Genomic DNA, 27,377 nt, shown 5'->3' on the forward strand with positions numbered 1-27,377 from the left:
TCTTGAATCTTAGCAGTTAATTCAAACATCTTATTTGGAAAGCTCTTGCCCTCGACTCTGCACTAGTAGTCACAAAAACACAATAAAAGGCCATTATATATAATTTGACCAAAGATAATATCATTAAGAAAAAGACAATCTGCAGTATGCAGTACCATGTGTAGCATTACATAGTCATACAGAATTGATCAGAATTATCATTGGGCTAACTTCAAGTTGATGAAATAAGAGTAAAATAAAACACTTTACATGGCATCCATATTTTGAGCATGTCATTATTATGTGTAATTTCTCAAAATTGTTCGAAAATAGCAAGAATTGCAGATGTACAGTGCTGTACAAGCATTGTGAGCTTGTAGATCTGCTATTTCTGAACATCTTTGAAGGTTAACTGTTACTAATCTTGCTGGAGAGCCTTGGACACCCTTCAAGGACCCCTGGGAATCTCCGCTTTGAGAACCACAGCAATAGATACTGAAACACGATGCAATATGTGATAGTGACTCATGGATACATGGATAGTTTTATACAACTTTAAAATAACTTGACATTACACAGTTCACATATTTCAAAAAGCATATTTATTTCGCCGTAGATGTCAGGCAGGCCTGCGGTTTAGATTGTTGAAGTAGCCTAGTTGAAGTATGACTTTGATTGAGACGGTTCCTTTGATTCCACGTCGCTCTCTCATGAATACTATGAATGTTTCATGTCCGTGCTATATAATGACTAATCCATTTTGATGTGTATGGCCTTTTCAGAGTAAAATGTTGTCTTCAAAATCCTCTAGATTTATTACGCTGAGTATTTGAACAGATTTGTTGCTGGTGGGGGAAAAATGGACAGCTTCTCTTATGAGACGATTGAAAGTAAAACACATGAAAGCAAGCCATTAGTTACTCAAGCCATTAGTCATTTTAAAAGTTCTGAATACAAAATAACACTGAAGTTATGGTGTGTTTCTAGAACCACTTTGAATGATTTTAGTGATTTCCCTATTCTGGGCATACCATTAAAGGAAAAACCTTAAATTTTACTGGTGAAAATAGACAGCATACAAGCTCACAATGTGTCACGAGTCACGATGCAATGTGTTTATGACGCCAAAATATTTAGTGTAGGGCTTACTGTGAGGATTCAGTTTGTTTCTGTTCACTCAAAAAGACGGCACACAAAAACTGCAGACACGAGAGAAGACTCGATGCCAATAGTCGTGGTTTGGTAAACACTGGGCCAACCTCCAAAAGCAGTCCCTGTTGGGTTGCAGGTAAACAGTAATACTGTAAGTGCACTTAGATGTAGTTTACTGTAAGTGTAGAACGCAAGTATCAATCCCAGTACATTATACGTTTTCACTCTCAACTTAGCATTGTGTAATTATAATAACACCCTTCTATCAATATGGATTCAATTGTAATTTCTCATTGGAAACGGATATTTCTGTTGAATAAATGTATCCCTGGGTGTTAATAGTTTTATCTAATCATATCCTCAACATTATTCATTGGTAAAACAATGTATACTGATAGCATAGGCATACACGTTCAGTAGCCTGATTCATGGTTCATTGGGAAATATTTGTGAAATTTGATTTTTTTTTAATTGTTTTTTGGCCTTTGCCTTTATTTTATATTTTTTATGGAGGGACAGACAGTAGGCTGACAGGAAATGGGGAGAGAGATGGGGGGAAGACATGCAGTAAAGGCCGTTGGGATCGGGAGTCGAACCCGCGGCACACTGCCAGACTGGATTGCCAGCCAAGGTGCCTGGACCGCTGAGCCATGGCCCAGGGCTGAAAACTGAACTTTCAGTTGATAAAAAAAAGTACATGCATGGTTTTATTTACTCTGAAGCTGAAGGAGTATTATGCCCTCTTTAAGTTCTATTATGTGAATTGTGTGAATGGCTTATCCATTTTGTTGTTTGTGGATTTTATTTTATTTCTTTCAGGCCATACTGTAGTAGTATTGTCTTTGTGATCCCCAGAGCTGTGTGGTATGGAATATTTTCTTTTTCTGCCCACTCATAGATAGAAGATAAAGTAGTCCCCAGGGGAATCTTATCTTGTACAAACAAGCATTGCTGCCCCCGCACACATTGACACGACAAGCAGTACCAGAACACACAGTGCTAACTTAGCTAAAATAATAATTAAAAACAGCTGAAGTCATCTCTACTGAGGGTTTGCTAAATTAACATGCTGTAGCATATACACACACAATCCCCCGCACATCCTGTTAATTATTCAGACAAATTGCAGGCTAAGATTGTCTACATCTGAATCAGCCACTAAAGTATGAGGTTCACACAAGGCTTATGGAGCATTAACAACCATATGGTAAACAGTTTACAGTTAGCACTGTAGTGTAGCAGTCCAACACTATCTACGAAGGCGTGTGATTATTTTTCCCATAAAAGGCGTCATGAACTGGCTCAATCATGACAAATTGTAGTGTATGCCGTAGACGTATGTATGGATGTGTGAAAGTGTAGTATACTGTATGTGCAGAACCAAAGTTAGGAACTATACTGTAACTCAAAGGAACCAAAAGTAGGAGAGAGGGGCAGAATGGCCTTGACCTTGTCCTCTAACTAGCTACAGCTGGTCCCCTCCTCCTGCACATGAACAGAGAACTTAACACCATTAGACTCATACCAAAACACACAACCCATGGGATGGGTCATCACAAAGGGAAAATGAGAAATCCACCCGCATACGGCATTTTATTATAGTTCATCCAGATCTAAAGGGATTTAGGATGATATGCAATACATGAGGGTTTTCCATGGCTTTTAGAAGTAATCATAAAGACAATTATTCAACTGGTGACGTCAAAAATGTCACAAGTTGAATAAACAGATTCGACAGGGGAGCCCTCCTTTAAGTGGTGCAATAATAATGTGCTCAAAATAAAAGGTGTCAAATCACAAAGGGAGGCTGATAATCACTCAATGAACTGTGTGCTCCTCATGTCTTCTAACACAAGCTCCACTCCTGTTGTCCTTGTGTCTGTGTCCTCTTGTACTGTATGTTCCTCGTCGCCCATGTACTGTATATCCGGGGCCTTTCTTTTCGTCTTCCTTTTTGATTCCCTCTTTCTGCTCTCCTCCTCCTCTTGTTTTTCATTGTTTATCTTTCACGTTTTTATTTTTTCCTTTTCTCTCCACCTCCTCTCTCTCTCTCTATCCCCTCTCTGTCCTATTATGTACCCATTTCCCCATTGCCCTCAATTCTTTCATTATTCCCCTTCTTACGTTTACCTTTTGCCCTTTCCATTTGTACTGTTCCTTTCGTCTACCCTCTTGTTTTCTACCCTCTGTTTGCTCATTTACTCCTTGCCATATCTCCTTTGTTCTCTGCCACTTCCCATCCTCTGCTTTCTGTCTCCCTTTACCCTTTTCCTCTTTCTCTCTTCCTCTCTTCAACTTCCTGCTTCCACTTTTCCTATTATTCCTTCCTCTGCCCTGCTCTATACCTTCCTTCCTTGTCCCTTACTTGTCTGTGCCTCGCATATACTCTCCCGCTTACCTCTACCCTCTGCCATCCCGTTGTGTCCACATTCCCATGTCTGTCTGTGTCCCCTGTCCCACTACTGTTCACATTCCCATGTCTGTCTGTGTCCCCTATCCCACCACTGTCCTCTCTCTGTCTCTCTGTTTTGTGTCTCCCTCCAGCTGGCTGCCCTGCAGCAGAGCTCTCTGCTACGTAAGGTGAAGCGCACCCTGCCCAGCCCGCCACCAGACGAGACCGTCAACGCAACCCACCTGCCCATGCTCGCACCCGCCCTGCCACAGGTCTACCTGCCCTCCATGCCCAGCCTAAAGCCCGGCTCACGGCAAGGCCAAGGCCAAAGCCTGGCAGCCAAAGCCAGCCTCCTCAAAGACCTCACGCACGAGCTGAAGGCCGTGGAGCAAGAGTCGACCAAGCTGAGAAAACAGCAAGCCGAACTGGAGGAGGAGGAGAAAGAGATCGATGCCAAGCTCAGATACCTGGAGCTGGGCATCCACCAAAGAAAAGAGACATTGGTGAAGGAGAGGGAGAGGAGGGATATCGCCTACCTGAGGTGCATGGGAGACACCAGGGACTATATGTCTGACAGTGAGTTGAATAACTTGCGCCTGGCAGCTGCGGCGGCCTCTTACGAGAGTAACGGGCTGCTGGCAGCCAGGCCGAGCACTGCCCCGATGAGCCAGTTCCCCAGTGATCTCAACACCGCCGCACAGTTCCCACCCATCTCATACCAGTATCCTCAGAGCCAGCCGGCGGCGCCTATTCAGCCGCTGAGCGCACCCTACCAGTCCTCCACATTCAATCAGCCTCCCTACCCATCGGTGTCTCAATCCCAGGCACTACCACAGCCAACACCTCTCCAGAGCCATGCCCCCCCTCCACCATCTTCCTATCAGCCTCAGACCTCCTACCCCTCCCATACCTACCCCCAGTCTCAGCCACCCTACCCCCAGACAGACCTGGGGATCCCTGCCGCCCCCCAGACACAGCCCCCGCCAAGCCACACCGGCTTTGGGCCCGCACCGCCCGGCCAACCCCCATACCCCACCCACAGCTCACCCTACCCCAGTGCTGTGTCATCCTACTCCAGCCAGAGCACCCCGTACCCCGGGCAACCCCAAGCTGACATCCTGACTGTACACCCGGGTAGACCTAGGCAGACCTCGCTGGCCGATCTGGAGCACAAGATGCCTACCAACTACGAGACCATCAGCAACCCCACGGTGGTCGTCACGACCACGGCCCAGGACGCCGTCTACTCCAGTTCGGCAGCCTCCTATGGACAGTACGCTGCGCCTACGACCCTGGCCAGCTCCTATGGGCCTTACGGCTCCGCACCGGCTTCCAGCGGCTATGGCGGCTACTCCACCATGCCGGCCAGTACTTACGGCCAATACACGACTCAAGCAAGCACGTACGCCCCGTACACCACGACAACAGCTAACACGTATGGCTACACCACCACCACAGCGAGCAGTTCATATGGCCAGTACAGCTCGACGGTCTCCAATGCCTACGGGCATGCCGTCGACAGCCCTTCCACCTACGGCACGGGGGACGCAGGGATGTACGGCGCGCCTGGTCTGGAGCAGAACGTCCCACGGAACTATATGATGATTGACGACGTCAGCGAACTCACCGCCAAAGATGGGCTGGGCACGATGACAGCAGACATGATGCATCACCACGGCGGGAGCAGCGGGCGCTACCCGGGCGATGTCCACGGTCACCATGGCGGCACCGGCTCCACGCGCGGCGGATCCTCGTATGGCCGGGAGGAGGAAGCGGCGACGGAAGAGCTGTACGACCACCACGGCAGGGGTAAGAGCAGCTACAGGCACGGACCACTAGGGGGCAGCAGCAGCAGCAGCAGCGTGAGCGTGAGCGCTAGCATGGGTGGGGGATCCCCATATTATCACGACTACTACGACTACAAATACGGTGTCCGCTCTGGGGCGCAGAAATCCACTTCCAGAAGCCTCCTGGCGCCCGCCGTCATGGCGTCTTCCAAACGCAGCAGCAAGCACAGGAAGTCAGGAATCATGGAGCAGAAGATCTCCAAGTTCTCGCCCATCGAAGAAGCTCGAGATGTGGAGGCCGACCTGGCGGCCTATTCATCCACGGTGCCTGGCGGTGGGGGGGGTTATCCCGCCTCCCGCGTCCGAGGGCGGCAGTTGATCGAGGACTACGGCTTCAAGCAGAGCACCTATGACGGCCAGGCTGCCGGCGCCACCACCGGTAGCCGCGCTAGCCGTCACTACGGCATGATGGTGGAGGAGGATGACCGCATCTACTACACTTCCACAGGCCGGTCACGCTCCACCGGCTACGGCATGGACAAGATCTCAGCCCGGGACTACCCCGCGTACCGCAGCCGGTCCTATGAAAGGGACGACCGGGGCCCTCCCTCCTACCGGTCAGGTTACAGCTACAGTCGCGGGCGCCACCCAACCCGACAGTACTCGGAAGAGGAGAGCCCCCTCAGCCCCCTGGGTGGGAGATTTGTGGAGAGGTCGGGGCGCTCGTCCAGCTTAGGTCATGACCCATACGACAGTCGCAGCAGTAGATATCACTATTATTATGGCGGCCAATATTACGGCTCCAGTCACTCGCTTCCGGATGTGCAGGACCACATACGGGACCTCCCCCGGACCCATGTCTACAAGCCGGACGATACATACCTTATAGACGATTACCATTTGGCTGTTTCAGACAGCGAAGGTAATTGTTGGACCTGAATGCCCAGACCAGTCACAGCATTTATCTACCTACTTACTACTGCCCCCTTCCACCGTATCATCGTTTTAAAGTCCTCCACCCACCGAGAGGCTAGGGTCAGGGGAGAAAAGAGAGAGAAGAGACACAGAGATAGATAGTTGTTGCATGCTGGTTTGTTTTCTTTATATGTCTTGCTGGGAGCTCTAAATATATCAGTGGACTGCTGTCTGTCTGTCTGCCTGCCTGCCAGCCTGTTCGTCCGTCCGTCCGTCCGTCCGTCCCTCCGTCCATCCGTCTGTCCTACCGGCCTGGCCGTCTAGTCGTCTTTCTGTCAAAAACTGGCATGATCGTTGGGCGTGGTGGTGTTCCTTTATGCTTCAAGTTGATTGAATTCACATAGGATTTTTGTTGCACACGTGCAATTTGTTTTTCATTTTCAGGTTTTTCTTTCCATGTTTCTTTTGGACTGATGTGTGTTTTATGTATTATTTGTGATACAGTATTTTAATGTCTACACTGCATAATGTCCATCACAATACACAATACAATAGCATAGAATACAAATAGAAATACCTATATTTCTTTGTCGGTGGTAGGTTGATGCTTACACTAGATGAAAGTATTGACTTTAAACTAATATGAATATTATTTTTCTAAAAGCAAGTATGTGAAATTACTTGCCAGCAATGCCAGGTCACCTAAAATTATTTGACAGCTCAAGGTGGACATTTTGCAGTGAATACTTTAAACTTTTTAATTGTCTTGTAATATCTCTGGTGATGTGCTCTGGTATTCTGCATGAACATACATTTTTATTATTTTATTTTCTGCCTTGTCTCCTTTCTGTTTCTTCTTTTCTTTTGCACGTGGGTGGTGGTGGTCTTCTTCCTCCGCCTCCTTGTTTCCTTCCTTCCTTCCGTCCTTGCTCTCAGCCTGCATGCCGCTGTCCCCCAACGATATGGAGATTGACTGTGATCTGCTCTCGGTTTCTAAAGCCTACCACCTTGGCCAGGAAGAGACTGACTGGTTCGAGAAGCCACGCACCAGCTCCCGCCACTACCACTCTTCTGGGAGGAGCCGACATGCCGTCAAACAACAACAACAACAACAACCACCACCACAACAACAACACACCTACCATGACTACGACGAACCACCTGAGGAGGACCTGTGGCCCCAAGATGACTATGGACACAGTGGAAGACATTCAACATCGCGTGACCATCGCCAGCACGGCAGCTCTTCCGGACGGCATTCCTCCTCAACGCGCCACGCCGAAGACCCCTCGCGGTCTTCCAGGTCGTCCAAGGGTCACCCCAAAGACCCGAGTATGCGCCATGAGCCGTCGGGGAGGTCATCGTCCGCAGGCAGGCGAGGGGAGTCGCGGTCTGCCGGCTACCATTCCTCTGACTACTCGCGAGACCCATCGGGGTCTCACCACCACGGCCAAAGGTCTTCCAGACAGGGAGATCCTCCTCATCGCTCTTCCCGCAGCAAGTCTCAGCAGCCTGGGGACCTCCAGGGACAACCTCCAGGTATGTTATTCATTATGGATATGACAATACATTCACTCGGTTATTGGTTGTTTTGTTGTTAATTTACCTTTGACAATCACCGATTCATATTTACAGGTAAATCTGGTTGTTTTGGGGACTTCATATATTCATACCTTGGTAACCTTCAGAACGTATTGTTTGTTTATTATTCTTTCTTTGTTCGGTCGTTCATTAGTGGATTAATATATAATAGAAGTGAGGAAAAAGCCAGCACACAATGAATGTCTTAATTACCTCTCATGGACAGAAGAAACTGATCCATTTTGACCGGATAGGTCTTTCTTTAGCATTGTGGACGGTAAATAAAAAAACATGAAAAGTGCATTAATTTTGCGCCGACTATTTTCACTTCTAAGTTTCATGAATTACTCATCAAGCTTTTTTGCCACCATTCAAGTTTGTTTCATTAGAGCCTATTTTCTAATTCTAGCGATAGACAATTTTGGTCTTTGCCAGATGTTGTGCCACATAACAACTTCTAAATAAACACTACTGATGTGTGACAGCTCTGTATTAGATTCATGTTTAATTACATGGCCTGATCTTATTTATATTTTTGTTTTATTTCATTGAATCACATTTATTTAAAAAAAACAATGAGATGAATGAGGGATTTCAGATACTTCACTACTGGCCAAAGGCTTAAGCAGCAATTTAAACTATAGAGACAATAAGGCAAAAGATAAATTTGGAGGCTTTTGTGCCTTTTGTGCTTTTGTGGACTTTACTTTGAAGGGTGATTTTATAAGACATCTCTCTTCTGCACAAAGTTTTTAGTTTTCAATGTGCATTTCAATGTGCACTAAATTACAAATTAATTTCAGCCTTGTCCTGCAGGTTATTATAATTCCACCTGCACAAATGTGTAATTTGTTTTCTGCCATTGTGTTCTATCGCTGTGCAAAGAAAGCGCTAAACTAAGCCCCTTCATATCGGTCCTGTCATGCATGGTGCCCCTGCTTTCTTGAGCTGTGGATCTCCTGACAGGAGAGCCAATATATTTTAATGAGCTTGGGTCTCGGAAAGAGAGGCTAATTTCTCGATTGGGTTGTGAGCTGAAAAGGTTTAATAACCCTCGCTGTTGAGTGTTTTATATATTTATTTTTACAATCAAGTGTACCCTCAGGGATAAACAGAATTTAATTAACTATATCAAGTGTACCGTTTTCCATCTGGGGGAGGGGGGGGGGGGGGGTCTCAGCTGGTCATTCGTCTCTGTGTACAGTAAAATGAAATAAAAATAAAATAAAAAAATTACTAAGATTATGTTTTCGCATGTGTATATTATGTCTGTGTGTCCACAGCTAATCTCACAAACCATGTTTGTTCACACTCTCAGTAGGCTAACGAAGACAAACATTTAATCAAATCTACCTTATGGCATTGGTGGCACTATACTAGGGGTGTAACGATACATTTTAACAGCGATACGATACGTATCACGATACACGGTTGACGATACGATATATGGACGATATTGGTTCATTATGGCGATCCGATACGATTCAATGATTTGAAATCGATACAATCGATTTAACTATTTAAAATACATTTAAACTACCGTAATTAATTAAACCCCTCTTTAAATGTTTTTCTTCGAAAATTGCTAAATACCATGCACAAAAATGTAGTATTGATACAATCGATTATTTTCTTAGCAAAACGATTCGATATCGATTATCTGCATTTCAAAACGATACGATACGATACATAGTCAATGTTGCTGTTTTCATTTCGATATACTTCGATTCTTGAAATTAAAATCGATTTTTCGATGCAGTTACCATATCGTTACACCCCTACCATTACACCATTCTGCTTTATGTTTTGGCCTATAACTTTTGAATCGTAATTATACAATGAGAATGTCCCTTTCCCTGGATTATTTGGTTCATGATGGTTCACAAATTATAAAAGTTGAACAGGATGTCATAGAAACGCTATTTTCCCCCAGCCGCAGCTTACTCTGGTACTGACAGCTGCAACCCACATAATATGCCTGGGTATGCCAACCACCCGGTTTCGCAGAGATATGTGCTCTGAGATATGTGCCCTTTCTAGGCAGAAATTGCAAAAATATGTGAAAAGTCTTCTATTTCTATATGCTGCTACTGTACCAGCTGCTGAACCAAACTGCTGCATTGTCTTACATTAACGTAACGTCTTGTTATTTTACTCAATTTCTGTCTCATCATCCAGGCTCCTCCAGATCAGCTGGCAGCAGCTCAACCCGGGGACAAGGTTCAGCCGGAGGGCCTCCTGGCTCAGGGAGACAAGGAGGTCCTGGTTCACAGACCGACGGAGCTCCAGGCCAGAGGACCCAGCTCCAGCAGCAGGCCCAGACATCAGCGGCCAGGCCTGGACCGGCCAGTGTCCCTGGAACCACCGGCCCCCAGCAGCAGCAGGCTCCAGCCCAGGGACAAGGCATGGGAATGGGGCCGGGGCAGGCCAAACCAGGACAGATGGGGCCGGCCGGTGGAGCAATGGGGCCTGGAGCCAGGCAGGGGCCAGGTCAGACGGGCCCCATGCCAGCCCCCACAGTGAGTACAGAGTGGGACAAAACTAAGAAAGAGTCTTAAATTTGGAGACAGGAAGGTAATGAATGTCTCCAGTTTATAATTGAAGAACAACCACACACTACAAGATTTATATGCAGATGACACCATAATCTATTGCTCTGTTGAATCCCACAGACTCGTGTTGACTATTATCATGCTGCAACAATTTGTAACATGCCTCACATATCATTGTGTATTGTATTGAATATATTGAATATTGTATGAATTCTCAGGTCAGTTATCTCTAAACATGAGAAGACAATCACATTGGTATTTATTTATTTATTTGTATGCAGAGCTATCATGGAGCAGCTATACTAACTTACGTAAGCACATTACTCATTCAACCAAGAGGTGGACTTGACTACAATATGAGATCGCTAAATTATATCTTGTCATCTTCTTGGCCTGGGCCCACATGGAAAAGAGAGATAAAAATCTCAATGAGGTTTTACCCTGGTTAAATGAAGGAAAACAAGTGCTGAGGTGCACTTCGGTTTATTGTGGATGATTATTGTCGTCTAGGAACAACAGTATACTGTACGATTACAACACATATTGGCAGAGGACATTCCTGGGCTGGCATCCCCATACAGCTATAAGGCTGCCATTGCATAAACCTGAATCTCATAATGTTATATATACACGAGTCAAGTATTGATGAGTCCAGAACAGTGTTTTGCTGTAAACACAGTGAACAAGGACAGCAATGCCACGGCTGCTGAAGCTACACAATAAAATCCTCAGTGTTAATGTATTCCCTGGGAATTTTTTATTTTGTAGCAGTTAAAACTTGGAAGTTTTGACATTCATGGATGACATCACTGAGGAGAAGTTTGAAGTTTCCCTTCAAGGTGTGATGCAATACTTTATTCTAGTTGGTAATTTTTTTGTGTTTGTTTTGTTTTGTTACAATTGGTTAAAACTATCATTACTAGAATGTTGGGTCAAATAACATGCGGGTATCCATGTCTATCCAGTTCTCCAGGATCATTTAAGACTTTTAAGTGTTCCAATTTCAATTTGTCTGCCTTCTCTCTCTCTGTCTGTCTGTCTGTCTGTCTCTCTCTCTCTCTCTCTCTCTCTCTCTCTCTCTCTCTCTCTCTCTCTCGGTTCATCACTTCCTATTTCACTTGTTTATCCTGTAGTCTGTATCTGAGTTTTCTCTCCTGATTGGATGAAATTGGTATCCCAACCAGAAAATGTATTTCCTATTTACTAAAGAGAGACAGAGACTGTTACTGAACAATCACTCTATACAGCAATGGATTATTAGCAGAGTTATTTAACTATACAAATCAAATTGGTACCCCTTCAATCCTTCCCCCCACCGACCCATCTCCTTCTTTTGCCCTCCTCCCTCCCTCCCTCCATCCCTCCATCCATCCATCCATCCATCCACCCTTCCATGCATCCGTTCATTCTTTCCTCCTCTTCCTCATTCTCCCCTTCCTTCTCTTCTCTCCGTTCTTCCCAAACCACTTTAACGCCGCCTGCTCTAGCACATAATAAGACATGCTACATCTAAGCCTTTTCACATTGTTGTCTCCACCAGGCCGAAGGCATGTGGGGAGAGTATGTTTTGCACTCCGTCCGTCCGCGTGTCCGTCCGTGTGTCCGTCCGTCCGTGTGTCCGTCCGTCCGTGTGTCCGTCCGTCCGTGTGTCCGTGAACAGCTAATCTCGGCCACCGTTAACCCGGTCGATGCCATATTTTCCACACACACTCCCTGGATGCCAACCATGAACCTCTGCCCCAAACTTTCCAGAACGGCCTGTTATAGCGCCACCAGGAGGCCGCTTTGTGCAAAACAAGTTTTTGCACAGTACACCTACAGATTTTGTCCAAACATCACGCAAATTGGTACACAGTCTCTCTAGAGCCATTCAACGAAACGGGTCTTTCAGATTTATCAGACTCCATCCTGATTGGTTAAGATTGGCTTCCAAAGTTCACAGGAGTGCTCAGTTTCAAACAAAATGCTGCAAATCATGAACACATCGTGTGATTTCCGTGAAATTGTGCACCCACATTCCCACTAGGCCGAGGACGAAATGCCACATGAACAATTTCAACTCAGCCTCAAGGTGGCGCTATAACTGGCCGAAAAGTGTTTTTACCTCTAACTGCACGGATCTGTGGATAACCTGGTGGAGACCTGTGCCCGGAAGGGCACTTTTTCTAGTTGTGATCTGAATTCTGCCACCCTAGTGTTGGCAGGGTCTTATGTCCATGATGTGATTAGCACATCATGGCAGCTGATAGCTCAATCTGGCTGATTCACCAGGTTGTATCGAGAGAGAGAGAGAGAGAGAGAGAGAGAGAGAGAGAGATTCACATATGAAATGTCACCTGACAGAAATTATCTAGTAGCCTATATAAAGTTGTATATAAGTGACCTATTCATGAAAGTGTATACCTTAAATTCCTCTGTGTTCAGTTAACACAAAGGCTTTTACTGTGTAGCCAACACAGTAAATACAATTAAATAAAATCAGGACCAGCTGGTATTCAGGAAGGAAAAGCTAGCAATAGTGCCAATTGACTTGATGTCTGCAGGCAACACATTCCACATGCTGCAGAATTATTAATAAAAAAGATTCCTCAACTACCCTGAGCCGACAGATCGATGCATTATTTCAAAATCATCTTAAACCATCATTCATCCTCGTTCCACCAATGTCACTGAATAAACCTCTTGACTATCAAAGTGCCTGATCTGTGGACCTCACGTGCTCTTATAGGAGACAGTGCACAGACTGTACAACAGCCAGCCTCCTTTTACCAGTCAGAATATCTTTCAGTTAGGGTGAGGGTTTGAGTTTGAGGTTGTAGTTGTAGGACTAATGACTGGTCTAACCAATGACTAGTCTAAACCAAGTACTGTCTAAACTACTGCACCCAAAGTAATTGCATAAATCCTGTGAACCATACACATAATAATAATAAATAATAATAATTTTGTTGCATATCACCACTGACATGAATACAGTTCCTATCACAATGGTATGGAAACATCCATATGTTGCAGGAGTCTGGAAATCCAGTCCTCTTACTGTACGCTTTACGTAAGAAATAGCTCAGTCTAAAGGAGAACTCGTAAGCAATAAATCTAGCTGCTGTCGCATTGTCATTATTCCATCTGCAGCCTCATTCACTTTAACTTTCATGTCTGCTCCATTGCGTGATTAAATTCATTGATTAACTGGCTGCGAGTGATGAAATGCCAAATGCGAAATTGGATACGATGCATCACATCCGCTGTAGTCAAATCCACATGAATATAATGTGTGATTATTCGGCGCTGAATCATTGTTGAGCTCATGGCTGCTGTCTCGACCTGACCCTTGGCTTACATGGTATTATAAGCTGGATTTCCAAATTAATGATAAACCTAAATTATGCAGTTGCAATACAAGACTCAGAGATTGATCAGACAGATGGATTTTAACCACATGAACCCTTGCATCCCTATTCTTAGGCGAGCATTTGGCAAAGAGATTCATTCATGGCTCTCCCTCTGTGCCTCCCTATCTCGTCTCAATCTCACAATGTGTTTCTCCACTCTCTGTCCATCTCAAATTTCCTTTTGTAATCTCTCTCCCTCCCTCTGTCCAATTCTCTGTTCCTCTCTCATTCTTCTGTCTCTTCTCTCTCTCTTTCATAGGGAGATTATGATCTTTTTTTCACCCTCTCTCCCCTTTTCCATCTCCTGATCTTCCATTCTCTTTCTCTGTCTCTCTAAATTTGTTTTTCTCTTTTTCACTTTCTCTCTCTCTCTTTGTCTCTCTGTCTCTCCAGCAGGCTCCACTGACAGCCACACCTCCAGTGACAGCCATTGGAGCCAAGGCAGCCCCCGCCACAGCTGCAAAGACTCCACAGCCCCCACTCACTGGCATAGGTAGGTATACCCACATGCATGCACGCACGCACACACACACACACACACACACACACACACACACACACACACGCACGCACACACACACACACACACACACACACACACACACACACACACACACACACACACACACACACACACACACACACACACACACACACATACACACACACACACACACACACACACACACACACACACACACACACACACACACTTTTATTGGTCTGCATTTTCATACAGTGATAGATGCAAACACACTTCTGAATAGTAAAAATCCCACCTAAACTGTAATCCTGGGTGCTACTCTCCCTCGCCAACCTGGGGAGAGCGAGCCCCGAACTGAGCTCATGCTTCCTTCAATGCATGAGGAGTCAGCAAGCCAATTATCATCACCTGACAGGGGGGTGTTTCCCCAGTAGGATGTAGCACCTGGAAGGAACACGTTATTCCAACCAGTTCCTTTCCCATCCATCAGGCTGACCAGGTGGAGGTAGTATAGACCAGGATTACTGCATGTTTTTTTGTGAGGGTATATCTACCCTAGAGGACACGGAGAGAACATGCAAACTCCACACAGAAGTGTATTTTTGTATGTGTATTTCTGTCAATATAGTTGGCTTATATATACACACATAGGAAAGGTTACCTTGGGGTAAGCTTTTGCAAGGTTGTGCACAGATAGCAGTTTTTCAAAAGTGTTTAAAAGGTAGTCGCTCTATTTGTACAGTGTTTCTACAATTTACAATTCACACACACACACACACACACACACACACACACACACACACGCACGCACGCATGCACAGTATACTCTGATCTGATCTGGGATTAGTCACACAATGTCTGTCTGGATAATCTCACACGAGACGACACAGACAGGAAGTTTCACTTCCTCACACATGCAAAGCTCACTGTTGACTCAAAACATTGGCCTGATGTCAACACTAGAAACCAAACCATATCATTAAATGCATTTGTTTTCAAACCTAGACAGATTCTTCAGTTTCTTCAACATCATGTTACAACTGATTTGCTCACCAAATATTATTTATATTCAAAGAGCTACGTACGGCAAACTATGAATCAGCCGCTAAGATGACAAACATAACCAACACACAAGGACGTCCCACATTAATATATGTGGACGTACTCAAGAACGACACTGGAGAGCAAAGCACCGACAAGCTGGCCAGATGTATGGAGAACCGGGATGACCGGAAGCAACGACGGAGGGCTCGTCTTACTGTCTTTCTATCTCTCTCGCCCTCTTCCTCCCATGCTTCCTCTCTGTGCAGGCTCCAAGGCTGCTCCTAGACCAGGGGGCATCGGCAGTGCGGCTGCAGGTCAACCAGGTGCTGAGGGCACCATGTTCTCCAACATGCTGCCTCTCGGGGGAGCCGCTGAGCAGGCTGGCAAACTGGGAGAAGGTACGGCAGACCAGTTGTTCTAAATTGGTTTCACACTGGGACTGTGTGTATTTAGTATAATAGTATTATTGCGACCGAAGTTCGCAGTTAACTATGGAATCGAGCATTTCCCGTCAGTTAGTGTGTGTCGGGCAGTCTCGTGACATCATGTTACATCATCAGGTATGGAGTGGTATGGAGGTGTGGAGAGCCTGATGTCATAGTAAATGCGACCTGCTGTCGCAGTTAAGCCCATATACGCAGATCCCTGATGTCATCACTATTGGCCAGCAACTCTACATCTGACCTCAAACCTCAAACCCTTAGATCTCCATATATGGATATATTTCAGAACCTGTTCTGACATTCCATATGTTGATCCTTCCCATCCATCCTTCCTCTTCGATGTCTCCCTTTTGACTTATACCTGTCCATTAAAATTTCAAACTCTAGACGGGCCTGCCCCAAAGTTATTAGTGCAGCCGTGCACGACAGTCGGCGAAAACTAGAGTTGTCAACAGGCCCACCTGTCCATTCAATCTCTAGACGGGCCCTCATCAAACCCTGTACACTCAAGAGAATGTTCCAGCTACCACCCTTAGATCCCCATATACTGTATGGAGCTGACATTCCATATGTTGATCTGACCCCCCATGCCAAAGTGCCAGTGCTCGCCCAGCAGTCTGCCGTTAACGAGGCGGACCTCGCCCTTTAGGGCGAGGTCGCTTCTCGCCCTCAGGCGTCTTACTGTCTTTTCAAAGAGCTTCAACAAGAATGCCACTACAGCAGAGCAGAGTCGGGGATAGTGTGACAGTGTATCAACAGGGGGCCTCCTACTGTAATTAACGTTATGTATATAGTGTCTTTAAACAATCTCTGTTATCTACTGATGCTGACAGCTAAATGAGTGGATGATAGTTTTTCAATTAAAGGCTTGTTGGTTATTCTGTGGAGCCTCCTGCTTGTCACAGCTTGAACCTCAGTTGGAGACAAGTCAATGTTTCATTCCGGGTTTCAGTAACGTGCATTTGTTTTAGTGTTAATGTCATATGTTTGAACTGTTCTCACTATAAGGCTTAAGCTGATGGGATAGATTTTGCAATCATAAATTACGATGCCAACTCAGCTCTCTACTCCTCTCTTCTCTTTTTCCTGCATTCAGCTATCTCCGGTTTTGGCAAGAAGTTCACCTCTTTATGGTGAACGAGGTCCCGAGATTAAGGTATTTGTATATAATTGAAAATAAATACGTAAATAATCAATCAATCAATCAATCAATCAATGAAAGTATATTACAATATATTTCCTTCTTGTTTGAAGCAATTGTTTTTTTTATTATTGAATTGTACAGAACACTGCATCTCCTCAGCTGTGCATGTGCTTTATTTTATGAATCCCGGATACTGTATAGTGCTATTGTTGGAATGCATTTCAGTACTTCATCTAACATGTATTCCTGATATGTGTGCGTGCATGTTTGTTTTCACAGGCTTTTGTAAATGTTTATTGAAGATGTCGTGAGGCCATGTACCAGAAAAACCTATGAAATTCCCCTGGTTTTGTTTTACTGAGAGAGAGAGAGAGAGAGAGAGAGAGAGAGAGAGAGAGAGATAGAGAGAGATAGAGAGAGAGAGAGAGAGAGAGAGAGAGAGAGAGAGAGAGAGAGAGAGAGAGAGAGAGAGAGAGAGATAGAGAGAGAGAGAGAGAGAGAGAGAGAGAGAGAGAGAGAGAGAGGAAGGAGAGAGAAGGAGAAATAAAACAACGGAGAGGAGAACTGAGCACACTGGTGAGTACTGAAGCTGTCAATAATGAAGGTTGAAACTGTCTGCATGATAAAGCATGCCGTGCAGTATCATTTATCATTTCATATATTTCAAGTTGATTCTAAACATTCAAAATGTGAACTGAATACTTATAACCAATGTATTAGTTTAAAAATAAATATATATATGTATATAGGGCAAGAATACATCTTTCAATTAATCCACTCGTAAAACACAATCCCAAAATGATTCAGTACCGGCTTACTGAAATGATGAAGTGATATTAATTTCATAATTTAAAATGTACACAGTAAAGGTCAGAGTGTTCATTTAACACTATACTCTTTTGAGTTCAATTAACACTGATGATTTTGCAGTGTAGACATGTTCTCCTTCCTCCCTGCAGCCAACAAGGACTGTGTCCTTGCAGGGATTCTAATTTCTGCATGTCCCGGGCCTGAATACACAGCGATAGAGAGACAAACCTGATCTCTCAGGCAGGCCAGACAGTAAGTATCAGAGCAACCAGAGCACATCTCACTTCAGATAATCTGCTGTGTGAATCTCAGAAGTCTCACATCACTTGCAGTGGTCTGATCGAGGGATTCAAACAGCATCTGTGTCATTTTATATATTTTTTAAAGCAGCTCTACAAGCTTACAGCTTGTACATTTGCTATTTTTGAACATTTTCGAAGAATCTTGAATGTGGAAACTACAGATGTAGAAGGAATTTGTAGAATCGGCCTCAGGTCTTAATGGCTCGGAACCCATGCAAGTCCAGAAGTCCTGACTCTTTTCCAAACCAGGAGATTTTCCAACGTCGGAAAGAGTATGTATTTGACTTTAGGCAACAGTCAATTTATTTTTTGATAAACACATTTACAAATGTTAATAAAGGTGATGCAAGGTTGACTGGAGAGGTCTATTTTGTTGAAGCCATTTGGGCAGCATTTCGCTGTGACAAAAACAGCCTTGTCCTATCCTCATAGAAACATATACAGTAAGTGCACCTGTGGTTTGGTATGACACAAAAATCTGCAATAGCAAAGGTCTAGTCTTGGTTCTGTTAATGTGCCTTTTGTTCTAAAATCATCTACACAAGAATAACACAATTAATTCATTGTATCACTAAAACGTGTTACATTTGCCTATTTGTGATTGTGTTTACAACCAGCTGAAAAATAAGTGTTGATGAAGTCAGTGCTTTGGATGACATCAAACCCTCACGCTGTGATAGGTCTATTCAGTTATACAGCCCCTTCTGAACATTTTTAATTAGCTCAGCAGCAGCAGACTGACATTCTGGTAACAGTAAATCTAGCTCTGTGACTTTCTGTTAGAGCAGAGGAATTGGACACAGAGTTCACCAGATTTAGCATCAACCATGAAATCATCATCTAGCGGCTAGATTAATAGGCTAGATTCTAGCCTAAAAAACCACCAGAGGTACACCACGTCCCAATTTATCCTAGGGGCTGAGTGACCCTTCGTAGTGGGCAGGTGCGGCTGAGGTGGACAGTGGCTGAGTAGTGCCCCCCCCCCCCCCCCCCCCTGCACATTCAGTTGCAACCAACCAGTGGAAATACTGTCAAATACAGGGAGCAGACACTAGCCCTGTATTTCTTGTGCACTTCTTCCATCTAGTGGCGAACTGTGTAATTACATGATTGTAGAGCTATACTGCTTCTGAGTTTATGCAGATGGCAGACCGTGGACACTGTATTACTATTCTGTGTGTGTGTGTGTGTGTGTGTGTGTGTGTGTGTGTGTGTGTGTGTGTGTGTGTGTGTGTGTGTCACTGTGTGTGTGTGTGTGTGTGTGTGTGTGTGTGTGTGTGTGTGTGTGTGTGTGTGTGTGTGTGTGTGTGTGTGTGTGTGTGTGTGTGTGTGTGTGCGCGTGCATGCGTGCGTGCGGTGTGTTGCACGTGTGTGTACAGTATGATATTTGTTACAAGCAGAGATACTGAGCCCAATAATATTTTCCCTAAGTTGTCCCCTTATGGACATTTTTGGGCTATAATAGAATCTCAGAAAATTGACTTGACAGTTTTGTCTTTCTCTTTATACAGAGTTCCAAGGACTCTCCTTCACTCTCCATCCTTTGAAGCAGCTCCAGGCTCCTCAGCCAAAGAATCAGACAGTACCCTGAAGTCACCCCTAAAGAGCAGCGGGACACATCTCCACCCCTTTACGACCGCAGAGGATCATTGGAGCTAAAAGAAGCTAAAAGAAAGAAACCCGCATGCATTGTTTTTGCTGTTCTGCCTCCACGCCACAAGAGAGAGCTTCTCAAATATCACTCTATGTCTACACAGCTGTCGAGAGTGGAGTTAATTTGCCATGTGTAACCTGAGTGCTCTTTGTCGGATTACTTTGTGGACGGAAGTACTCCAATGAGCTGACCGCTTCCACTACAGTATTATGGGCTACTTGAGGAGACGGTATGACTTGCGACGACACGTTAGGATCCTTGCGCCCCGTGCTCAAACAACCCCAAAACCTTTCTCCTTTTTTCTGCTCCTCTCTAAGAAATACAAAGAAAAGAGAAAAAGGAAATGAAAACTCTCGAGAAGCTTCCTAGGTTTTTCTGGTACTACAGATCTCTTATACGACTCGATACCCAACCGAATTGTGGGGCGGAAATTAATAACAAATGTTATTGTGTTTAAAAGACAATGATAAATGGTGAGACGGATGCACAAAAGTTATTTTGTGCGTCTCTTTCTGGTGGTTTGCTCCGTTTCTATCTACATTCCAGAATGGAACTATTTCAACCCTTGACTCCCTGGATTTTTTTTAAATGCTGACTCGTTCTTCTTTGATCTAAATTTCCTTCCCCTTCCTTCCTGCCTTTATTTATTTCATCCTTTGATTTCCCCCCTCTCTCCTTGAGCTTCTTGCCATGTCTTTAAAAGAAGTGTATAGTGGGGGGGAATATGTAGGACATGGGAATGCATGGAACTTTAAATCCAAGACCTTACACTGTTCATCATTACTTATCAGAGGCCATAAAGACACTGGGAAATACATCATCGGTGGAATAGATGATAATAGTGAAAGAGTAACAACCAATACTGGAAAGTGACAAAACAGGAATCTGGCCACAGGAAGAGGAGGAGCCATTGTTTTTGGAAAAGGAACGCTTTTGATTATTGTTATTTGAGACAAAGCTGGCCAGGTTGTTTCTTAGCCATCACAAAGCCATTAATAGTACATATACCCAATGCCTGTGATGGTGTTTTTCTTTCATCATCCCACAACGTTTGGGTTTCATAAGTTTTTCTTGTTATTTCTTGTCAAGCTATTGTTTCACAAGTCAGATTCTTTTACATTTCTGAATTGCCTTATTTGTCTTGGTTATAGGCTATAGTTACATTGCCTTAATCACTTTATCTTTTTTGTTAAATTGTTTTATTTTGAAGTAACACATTTATTTTTTATTCGTCCATGTTTACCCACCATGAAGCTTATTTTCATTCTGTATAATTTTTTATGAAATAATATTGGCAAGAACACTGGTCTCAAGATTAATTTATATTTTTGGATTCACGTTTATGTTTATAATTATTTATGAGATATTTATTTTTTAATTTATTTTAGTTTATAACGGTTCCTTCTGGCGATTTGTTAACTCTATTTATTTATTGCCAATAATTATCAAAGCAATAGTCAGAGTAAGGAAGTAAAGAGCACAATCTTGTGTCATTTTAAAAGTTAGTAGTGGGTCAGGAAAGTGTTGCCTCCGCCTGTCTAGTGTCTATCGTACCACTCGAGTACTGCTACAACATAGACTTCCACACACAGGTTGTTGTACTACTGCTACATTGTACTACAACTGTACACTTATCGCCAGACCAGAGTTTGGTACTGCCCAGATCTCTCCCACTTTCAACCAATGACAATATGTTGGCGTCTTATATCGACCAATAAGGAGCTAACATGTTCCTTGTGTCAGCCAATCGGGTTATGATCTGAGAGCACTGCAGGACAGCAGAGAGGCACTGAAAAAAAACGGAGCATTCGCACACTTCGCAAATGGACTCTCTGTCCCTCTCCGGGAGGCCTCAGGGTTTCCGTGGAATTCTTCTGACCTTCCAGGATGGACATTCATTGGATTTGGGTCATGAGCAAGACCCGGATACTCACTCAACAGCATGTGTCTTCACAAAAAAAAGAAAAAGTGCACAGAGCACGTGTAAGCACACATAACAAATGGTGTCGAAGATGAAAAATCTTTGCTAATGACTAACGAAACACCCTTGGTTGTGTCATGAAAGGTTGCTGGCTTTTTTTCTTAGTTTAATTTTCTATCATGGCAACGTCCAGACACAACCCCCTCCTACAGTATCTCTCTTTCTCAGACTGTCAGTTGTCGTGGAAACTTCTCAGGTTCAGTGTTCTCCCTGCTGTCATTCCTGCAGTGCATCATGGGATCTGTGGTCTGGTATTAAAAAGCAACCCACCACCACCAACAAAAAAACAACAACAACGTACTCTATTAAGGCCAAACAGTTGTGAGGCCTTTCCAAGCAAACCAACAAACAAACAACTTCTGCTGTATATTGTCTGTGTGAACGCTCGCTGGGAAACTACGCATGCCGCCCGGCGCAGCAGATAAAACCTCAAAGTCACTTCTATATTGTTCTGTTCCTAATGTTTGTATGTATGTATGTACAGTATGTATGTACGGGTGCGTGCGTGCGCGCGCGCGAGTGTGTGTGTGTGTGTGTGTGTGGAGGGGGGGGGGGGGGTTCTGTATGCGTGTATTTAACTATCATCCAACTTGAAGGGAAAAAAATACAACATAAAAAAATAAAACAAATATGACGGGAAGAAAGGCGGTTTCTCATCTCCGACGTTCTATGCAATGAATGAATCATATTTGAGAATTAAAAAATAAAACAAAGGCAAAGGGAAGACAGATAAATAGGAAATTAAAGTCACACAATCACTGTTTATCACGCCTGAGCAGAAATAATTATAGGCTACTAAGATTGCTTTGTTTTGGCATACCTGGGATTTTTGTGCATTTGTGTACAATGTAGTCACTTGTATGTCTGGAAGCGTAAACAAACAAAAGGATAATTGTTTTATTCATGTGATGCTACAAACTGGCATGTCCTATAGGTCCCCTCACCTCTTCAAACTGGGACCTTCCTGCAGCCAAAGGGTGTCTCTCCAATGGTGCATTACAGACAACTGGGAACTGAGATGTTTATTATAACCTCCTTGATGTGAGGACAAGAGAGGAGATGACAGTGTTGTCAGTCACCAGTGTTGATAGCTGAATGATTGAATTATGATGAAGTTATAAGATATACCTCTCCGTTAGCTCAGAAGCTCCTCAGATCCTAGCTGCAGTGATTGCGCTGTAATAACTGTCTGCCATTTTGTTTTGCTTTTATTCAAGCATGAGTTTGTGGGTGCAGTGAAAGGTCTTGTTCTGAGTTTTATACATAGATATAACCTAACCTAAAACAACATAGATAGTGAATAGATATATACGATACAGATTTCGATACAATTCACACTATTGCTTTGGATTTTGTCTGCTCAGGGGTGAAGAAGACAAGCTTGTTTTTGTTTTTATTGTTGTTTTGGACAACCATAGCCCATCATTCACAGCAATTGGCTGCCTGATTGGCTGCCTGATTGGCTGCCTGATTGTTCTACTGGACAGAATGAATCTTTCGAAGAATGTACAGGAAATTCGCAACAATAAAGCCAGTTCTAATTAAATATTCATATATTATGGATAGCACTATATGATATAGAATATATTTAATGAACAATGAAAAATTATTAGAAAAACCACAAATGACATCCTATTATCAGAGGCATTTGTATTACCTGATCAGCTGGTGTGTGCGTGTGTGGTGTGCGTGCGTGTGATGATGTGTGAAATGCACTGCCAGGACACATTCATAAGATAGTTCTTTGAAAACAAGAGTTTGCAAAAGCACTGTGTGAATATAAATTTCTGTACATTAGAAGAAAATACTTTATTTATCTGAGTTGCCATTTTGATAACAACCACTCTAGGAAGGACATATACAGGATTCAAGCATCCTTTAACACCACCCTCTACACAACCTAAGAATAAATGATCAAATAAGACATTATTATATCTATTTTTTTGTAAAACCTTTATGAAAGGATCTATTCAGACATATTATTTTATCATACAAATAGTGGATAGAAGAGGAGGAAGCTAGCTGAAACCTATAAGCATATTTATGGTAAATAGAGTGGAAATTATATTATATGCCTGGATGAGACGGAATTTGCGGAAAGAACTGAAAGGAACTTGTTTGTGACCTTTATCTTCACATGACCTTTTGACTGCAGGCTAAATGGGGAACCAAATCACCAATGTCAGGTCTGCGCTAATTACTGCGTTACCAATTGTTCTTAAATCTGATCCCGGGAACCCAGACTAGTTTTCTGTTGTACCTGGTAGGTCGCTGCATTCACCTGCAGTCTGACTACTACCTCTGACTTAAACTACCTTAACAATAATAATTAACAATAATATATAATATAAAAAATAATTTGAATTTGTATCTATAGTACAGTACAGTATGTGGCAGGGCTATAAGCTTTTCATGTCAGTATAGACAGGACAAAGACTCTGTCTCTGCCTTTCTGTTCAACAGATATGAGCGGAAAGTCAAATGTTCTGGTCATTTGTGAATGGAGAAGCATGTTTCTCTGTTGCTGTTGTGATCTAGCCAGTCTTCCTCAGTGGGTTGATGTGTGTGGCCCTCATAATAAACAGTGCATACTGAACATGACACAGGTACACTGCCACCCGATCAGTGATGTCACTATGGCTAGAAAACTAAATGAATTAGTCTATAGTGACAAAATAGTAATAATACTAGAAAATGGAAAATTTAAAGTCATATACTTGTCCAAATTATTAATAACCTCTGTTGTGCGTATTATGTTTTTGTTTTTTTAAGTTTGTAAAAGAAACAAATGTTTATCAATCACTTTTGCCTCAGGAAAGCACACAATAAGTGCAGCATTGCAGTGGAAAAGATAGAAAAAGACAATAGGTGATGATTATTATGACTGCAAAGATCAGATTTTTAAAGTTGCACAGCAAAGGTCCCATCCTGTCATGACTGTCCGCAGGCACAGACAAACTACTTCATGGTGTCTGACCTTGACAGAAAAACAAACAAAAAAAACAGATGATTTGCTGTATTTGCTTATTTTCTCTACCCATGTAAACCTGGCCATTGAAGGCGACTTAAATATGCATAATAGCAGTAAAGGGCTTATACTACAATACTGGTCAATGAAGAAAGCCATTTCTGTTACTGCCCTCCAGCCAGATGTGGTCTCTGCATGCTCTGCGTGAGTCCATGTCCTCTGTCTATATCCTGGAATGCAATGGACTGCAGTTCAGACCACAGCAATCACGGGCAAGATGTAAACATTCACAGTGTGGTTTCTGAGAGGCCTTTTAGCACAAAGATATATTTGAAGTGACATTGATGGGATATGTTAGTCTTACAAATGCTTGTTTAAAGTAGGAAACTCCAGGAGTTTTCCTGTTTAAAACACCAGTTGTTGATGCATTAGCTCTGTGCCAGAAAGAGTTAGAATTCTGATTTATTTTGTGTCATTTATAGGCCTATACTGCAGCCTTAGATGCTCTTAAAGCAGCCCAGTCCATAGTGTTTTTTTTTTCTGAACCAAAAAAGTAGCCTGCCAGTGCAGTGCCAGTACAGCATGTAGCATCGTAACCATAACAACCGTTAGCGCTGTTCTTGCTGTATAGGTTGTACTTTCTGTCGTCTGAAGTGTAACCGTGACGGAGCTGGAGAAAGATTTGAAAAGGCAAACGTTTTGCAGCGTTTAAAGAGGGAGAGCGAGAGAGAACGAATGCTGAAACAAACAAGTGATGGGGGGGAAGCTATACAAAGTCCATCATCCACTGTAAAAGCATCAGGGAACGTATTCATTATTCACCTGTAACAAAGTTGTGTACAAATTAAAAAGTGACAAGTGCATGACCTAGAGAAGCCCCCCCCCCCCCCCCCCCCCGCCTGACCTCCCCATAATGCCCACCCCAACTGCCAACCCCCTTCCCTCATGCCCAAAGTCCCTGACCCTGTTGAACTTGCAACCTTTTGACCACACAGACAGCCATCCATCCTGTTTTCAGTGTAAATACGATAGAATCTCAATGACAGTCTGCTCCGAACTAACCAACATGTGAATGCCATATAAAAAGGACATGTTCTGTTACAACATGTAAATGTCATGCATATTACATAAATACATACAATAGCTACACACACAGGTGACCTTCGCGGGCTTGGGTTGGAGGGGGTGGGTGGATGGGGGACGTGCACATGCGCGTATGTGTGTATGTGTGTGTGTACGAGGCTCAACTCCACTTCCCAACCCTCTCCTCCTGCCCAGGTGTGTGCTTCTTGTGTACAAAAACGACAAAATATAAAATAACAAAGAGCAGTTGTTGATTTTAATAACGAATGACAAAAAAATGCATTGTTTATGTATGTGGCTGGCTCGTGTGGACTGTAAAAAAACATTGAAAAGTTGTATTCGGAATATATAAAAGAAAATCAAATAAAAAACATATTGGTCTGTGTAGAGTTTCTATACATGTTGTGTTTGTAAAAATGAGATGATATCGAAAACAAAAAAAAGTGTAAAAAATACTTCCACAAAAATGACATCCTGGCTTCCATGTAATTTTTGGGTTGGGAGGAGAGAGTGAGAGGTAGAAGAAAAATAGCTAATTGGATGATGTTGAGTATATAAAAAAATAGGTATGGAACACAAAAATAAAACAAGAGTGGAAAAAAAATAAACGAATGAATTATTATGGGCATCAGAAAAAACTGGGGGAAAAAATGTCAGAGAGACCCTAAAATGATTAAAACGACATGTCCCATTCACTGTTGTAAGTGCAATGAGCTACTCTTCCTGTTTCCCCATTGTAAAACCTTGTGTATGTTTTCCGTGTATTATTCCTGTAAAATGGGTGTAGTAGACCTGGTGCATCATGCCATGTAATGTGATGAATGACAAATTTAATGACCTTACAATACATTTCAATCAGGAAAAAATACAAATAAAAAATAAAAGACAAATATATATCTATAAAAATGACAAACTGCTCTGTGTGTGGTGTTTTATTTGTTTATTTTTCTTTGAAACTCAAAACCCACTTAATAAATGCCGGGTCGAAAAGTCGGATATGGCTGAAGGTCGGGGACTATGTTTGGGCTCCTGTCCATCCTGTGTCCGTGTGTGTCTATGATGTGAGCTAATCTCCGCTGCGGCACCGTTGGACCGTTTGGCATGAAACGTGCTCCCTTTAGTAGGCCACAGAAGGACCTCCACCCAAATTGACAATAAAAGCCCACTTCACTTTTTTTCCTTGGATGACACAACTTGTTAGGCTACAGGCCCTGGCCATTTGTACCAGACTATATTTTCGTTAAAGGGAAGGACCCAAACTCAGTCAAATCAGTACACACGAGAAGCATAGGCTATACACTTACGTTTCAAATAGAGAGTCATGACTCATCATGGTCATGAGAGGAGAGAGAGGGAGGGAGAGGGAGAGAGAGAGAGAGAGAGGGTGCAGAGAGAGAGAGAGAGAGAGAGAGAGGTGGGAATGGAATCATCGTGCGTGCGCATATATGGCACATCTCTCTCATGTTTAGGTAATTGTCACGGATATCCGTGGATATACACGGCTTGGCAAGCCGTGGATCTACAAGCTCCAAGTATTGCGTCCACATGCAGCGCATTGTGAGCTTGCAGATCGTCGGTGCCCCACTCACATGAATCCAAGCAGAGGTCGTCACAAGTATATAGGTAAAACACTGCAGTGCTCAGCGCAATGGCCCGATTGTTATAATTCGAAGTGGTATATATTCCGTGAAGTTTATATTTTCATTGGGTGTAC

The 27,377-nt window shown here is 43.4% G+C and overlaps 2 protein-coding genes across 2 annotated transcripts in view; both read left to right on the forward strand.

The window, feature by feature from the left end:
• bsna (bassoon presynaptic cytomatrix protein a) overlaps positions 1–16,858 on the forward strand; it is a gene marked incomplete at both ends in the record, with an annotated part of 148,920 nt that extends 132,062 nt beyond the window's left edge. Inside the window, 6 exons of the mRNA XM_083769351.1 lie at positions 3,676–6,232; positions 7,225–7,764; positions 9,985–10,329; positions 14,160–14,243; positions 15,545–15,676; positions 16,818–16,858. Coding sequence (XP_083625477.1) covers positions 3,676–6,232; positions 7,225–7,764; positions 9,985–10,329; positions 14,160–14,243; positions 15,545–15,676; positions 16,818–16,858 — 3,699 coding nt within the window. The remainder of the gene's footprint in view (positions 1–3,675; positions 6,233–7,224; positions 7,765–9,984; positions 10,330–14,159; positions 14,244–15,544; positions 15,677–16,817) is intronic.
• Positions 1–27,377, forward strand: part of mtcl2 (microtubule crosslinking factor 2) — a 304,621-nt gene that overhangs the window by 106,656 nt on the left and 170,588 nt on the right. The gene's annotated exons all lie outside the window — the stretch shown is intronic.

The sequence above is a fragment of the Protomyctophum parallelum genome (genome assembly GCF_964188405.1).
Source record: "Protomyctophum parallelum genome assembly, chromosome: 7".
NCBI classification, from domain to species: domain Eukaryota; kingdom Metazoa; phylum Chordata; class Actinopteri; order Myctophiformes; family Myctophidae; genus Protomyctophum; species Protomyctophum parallelum.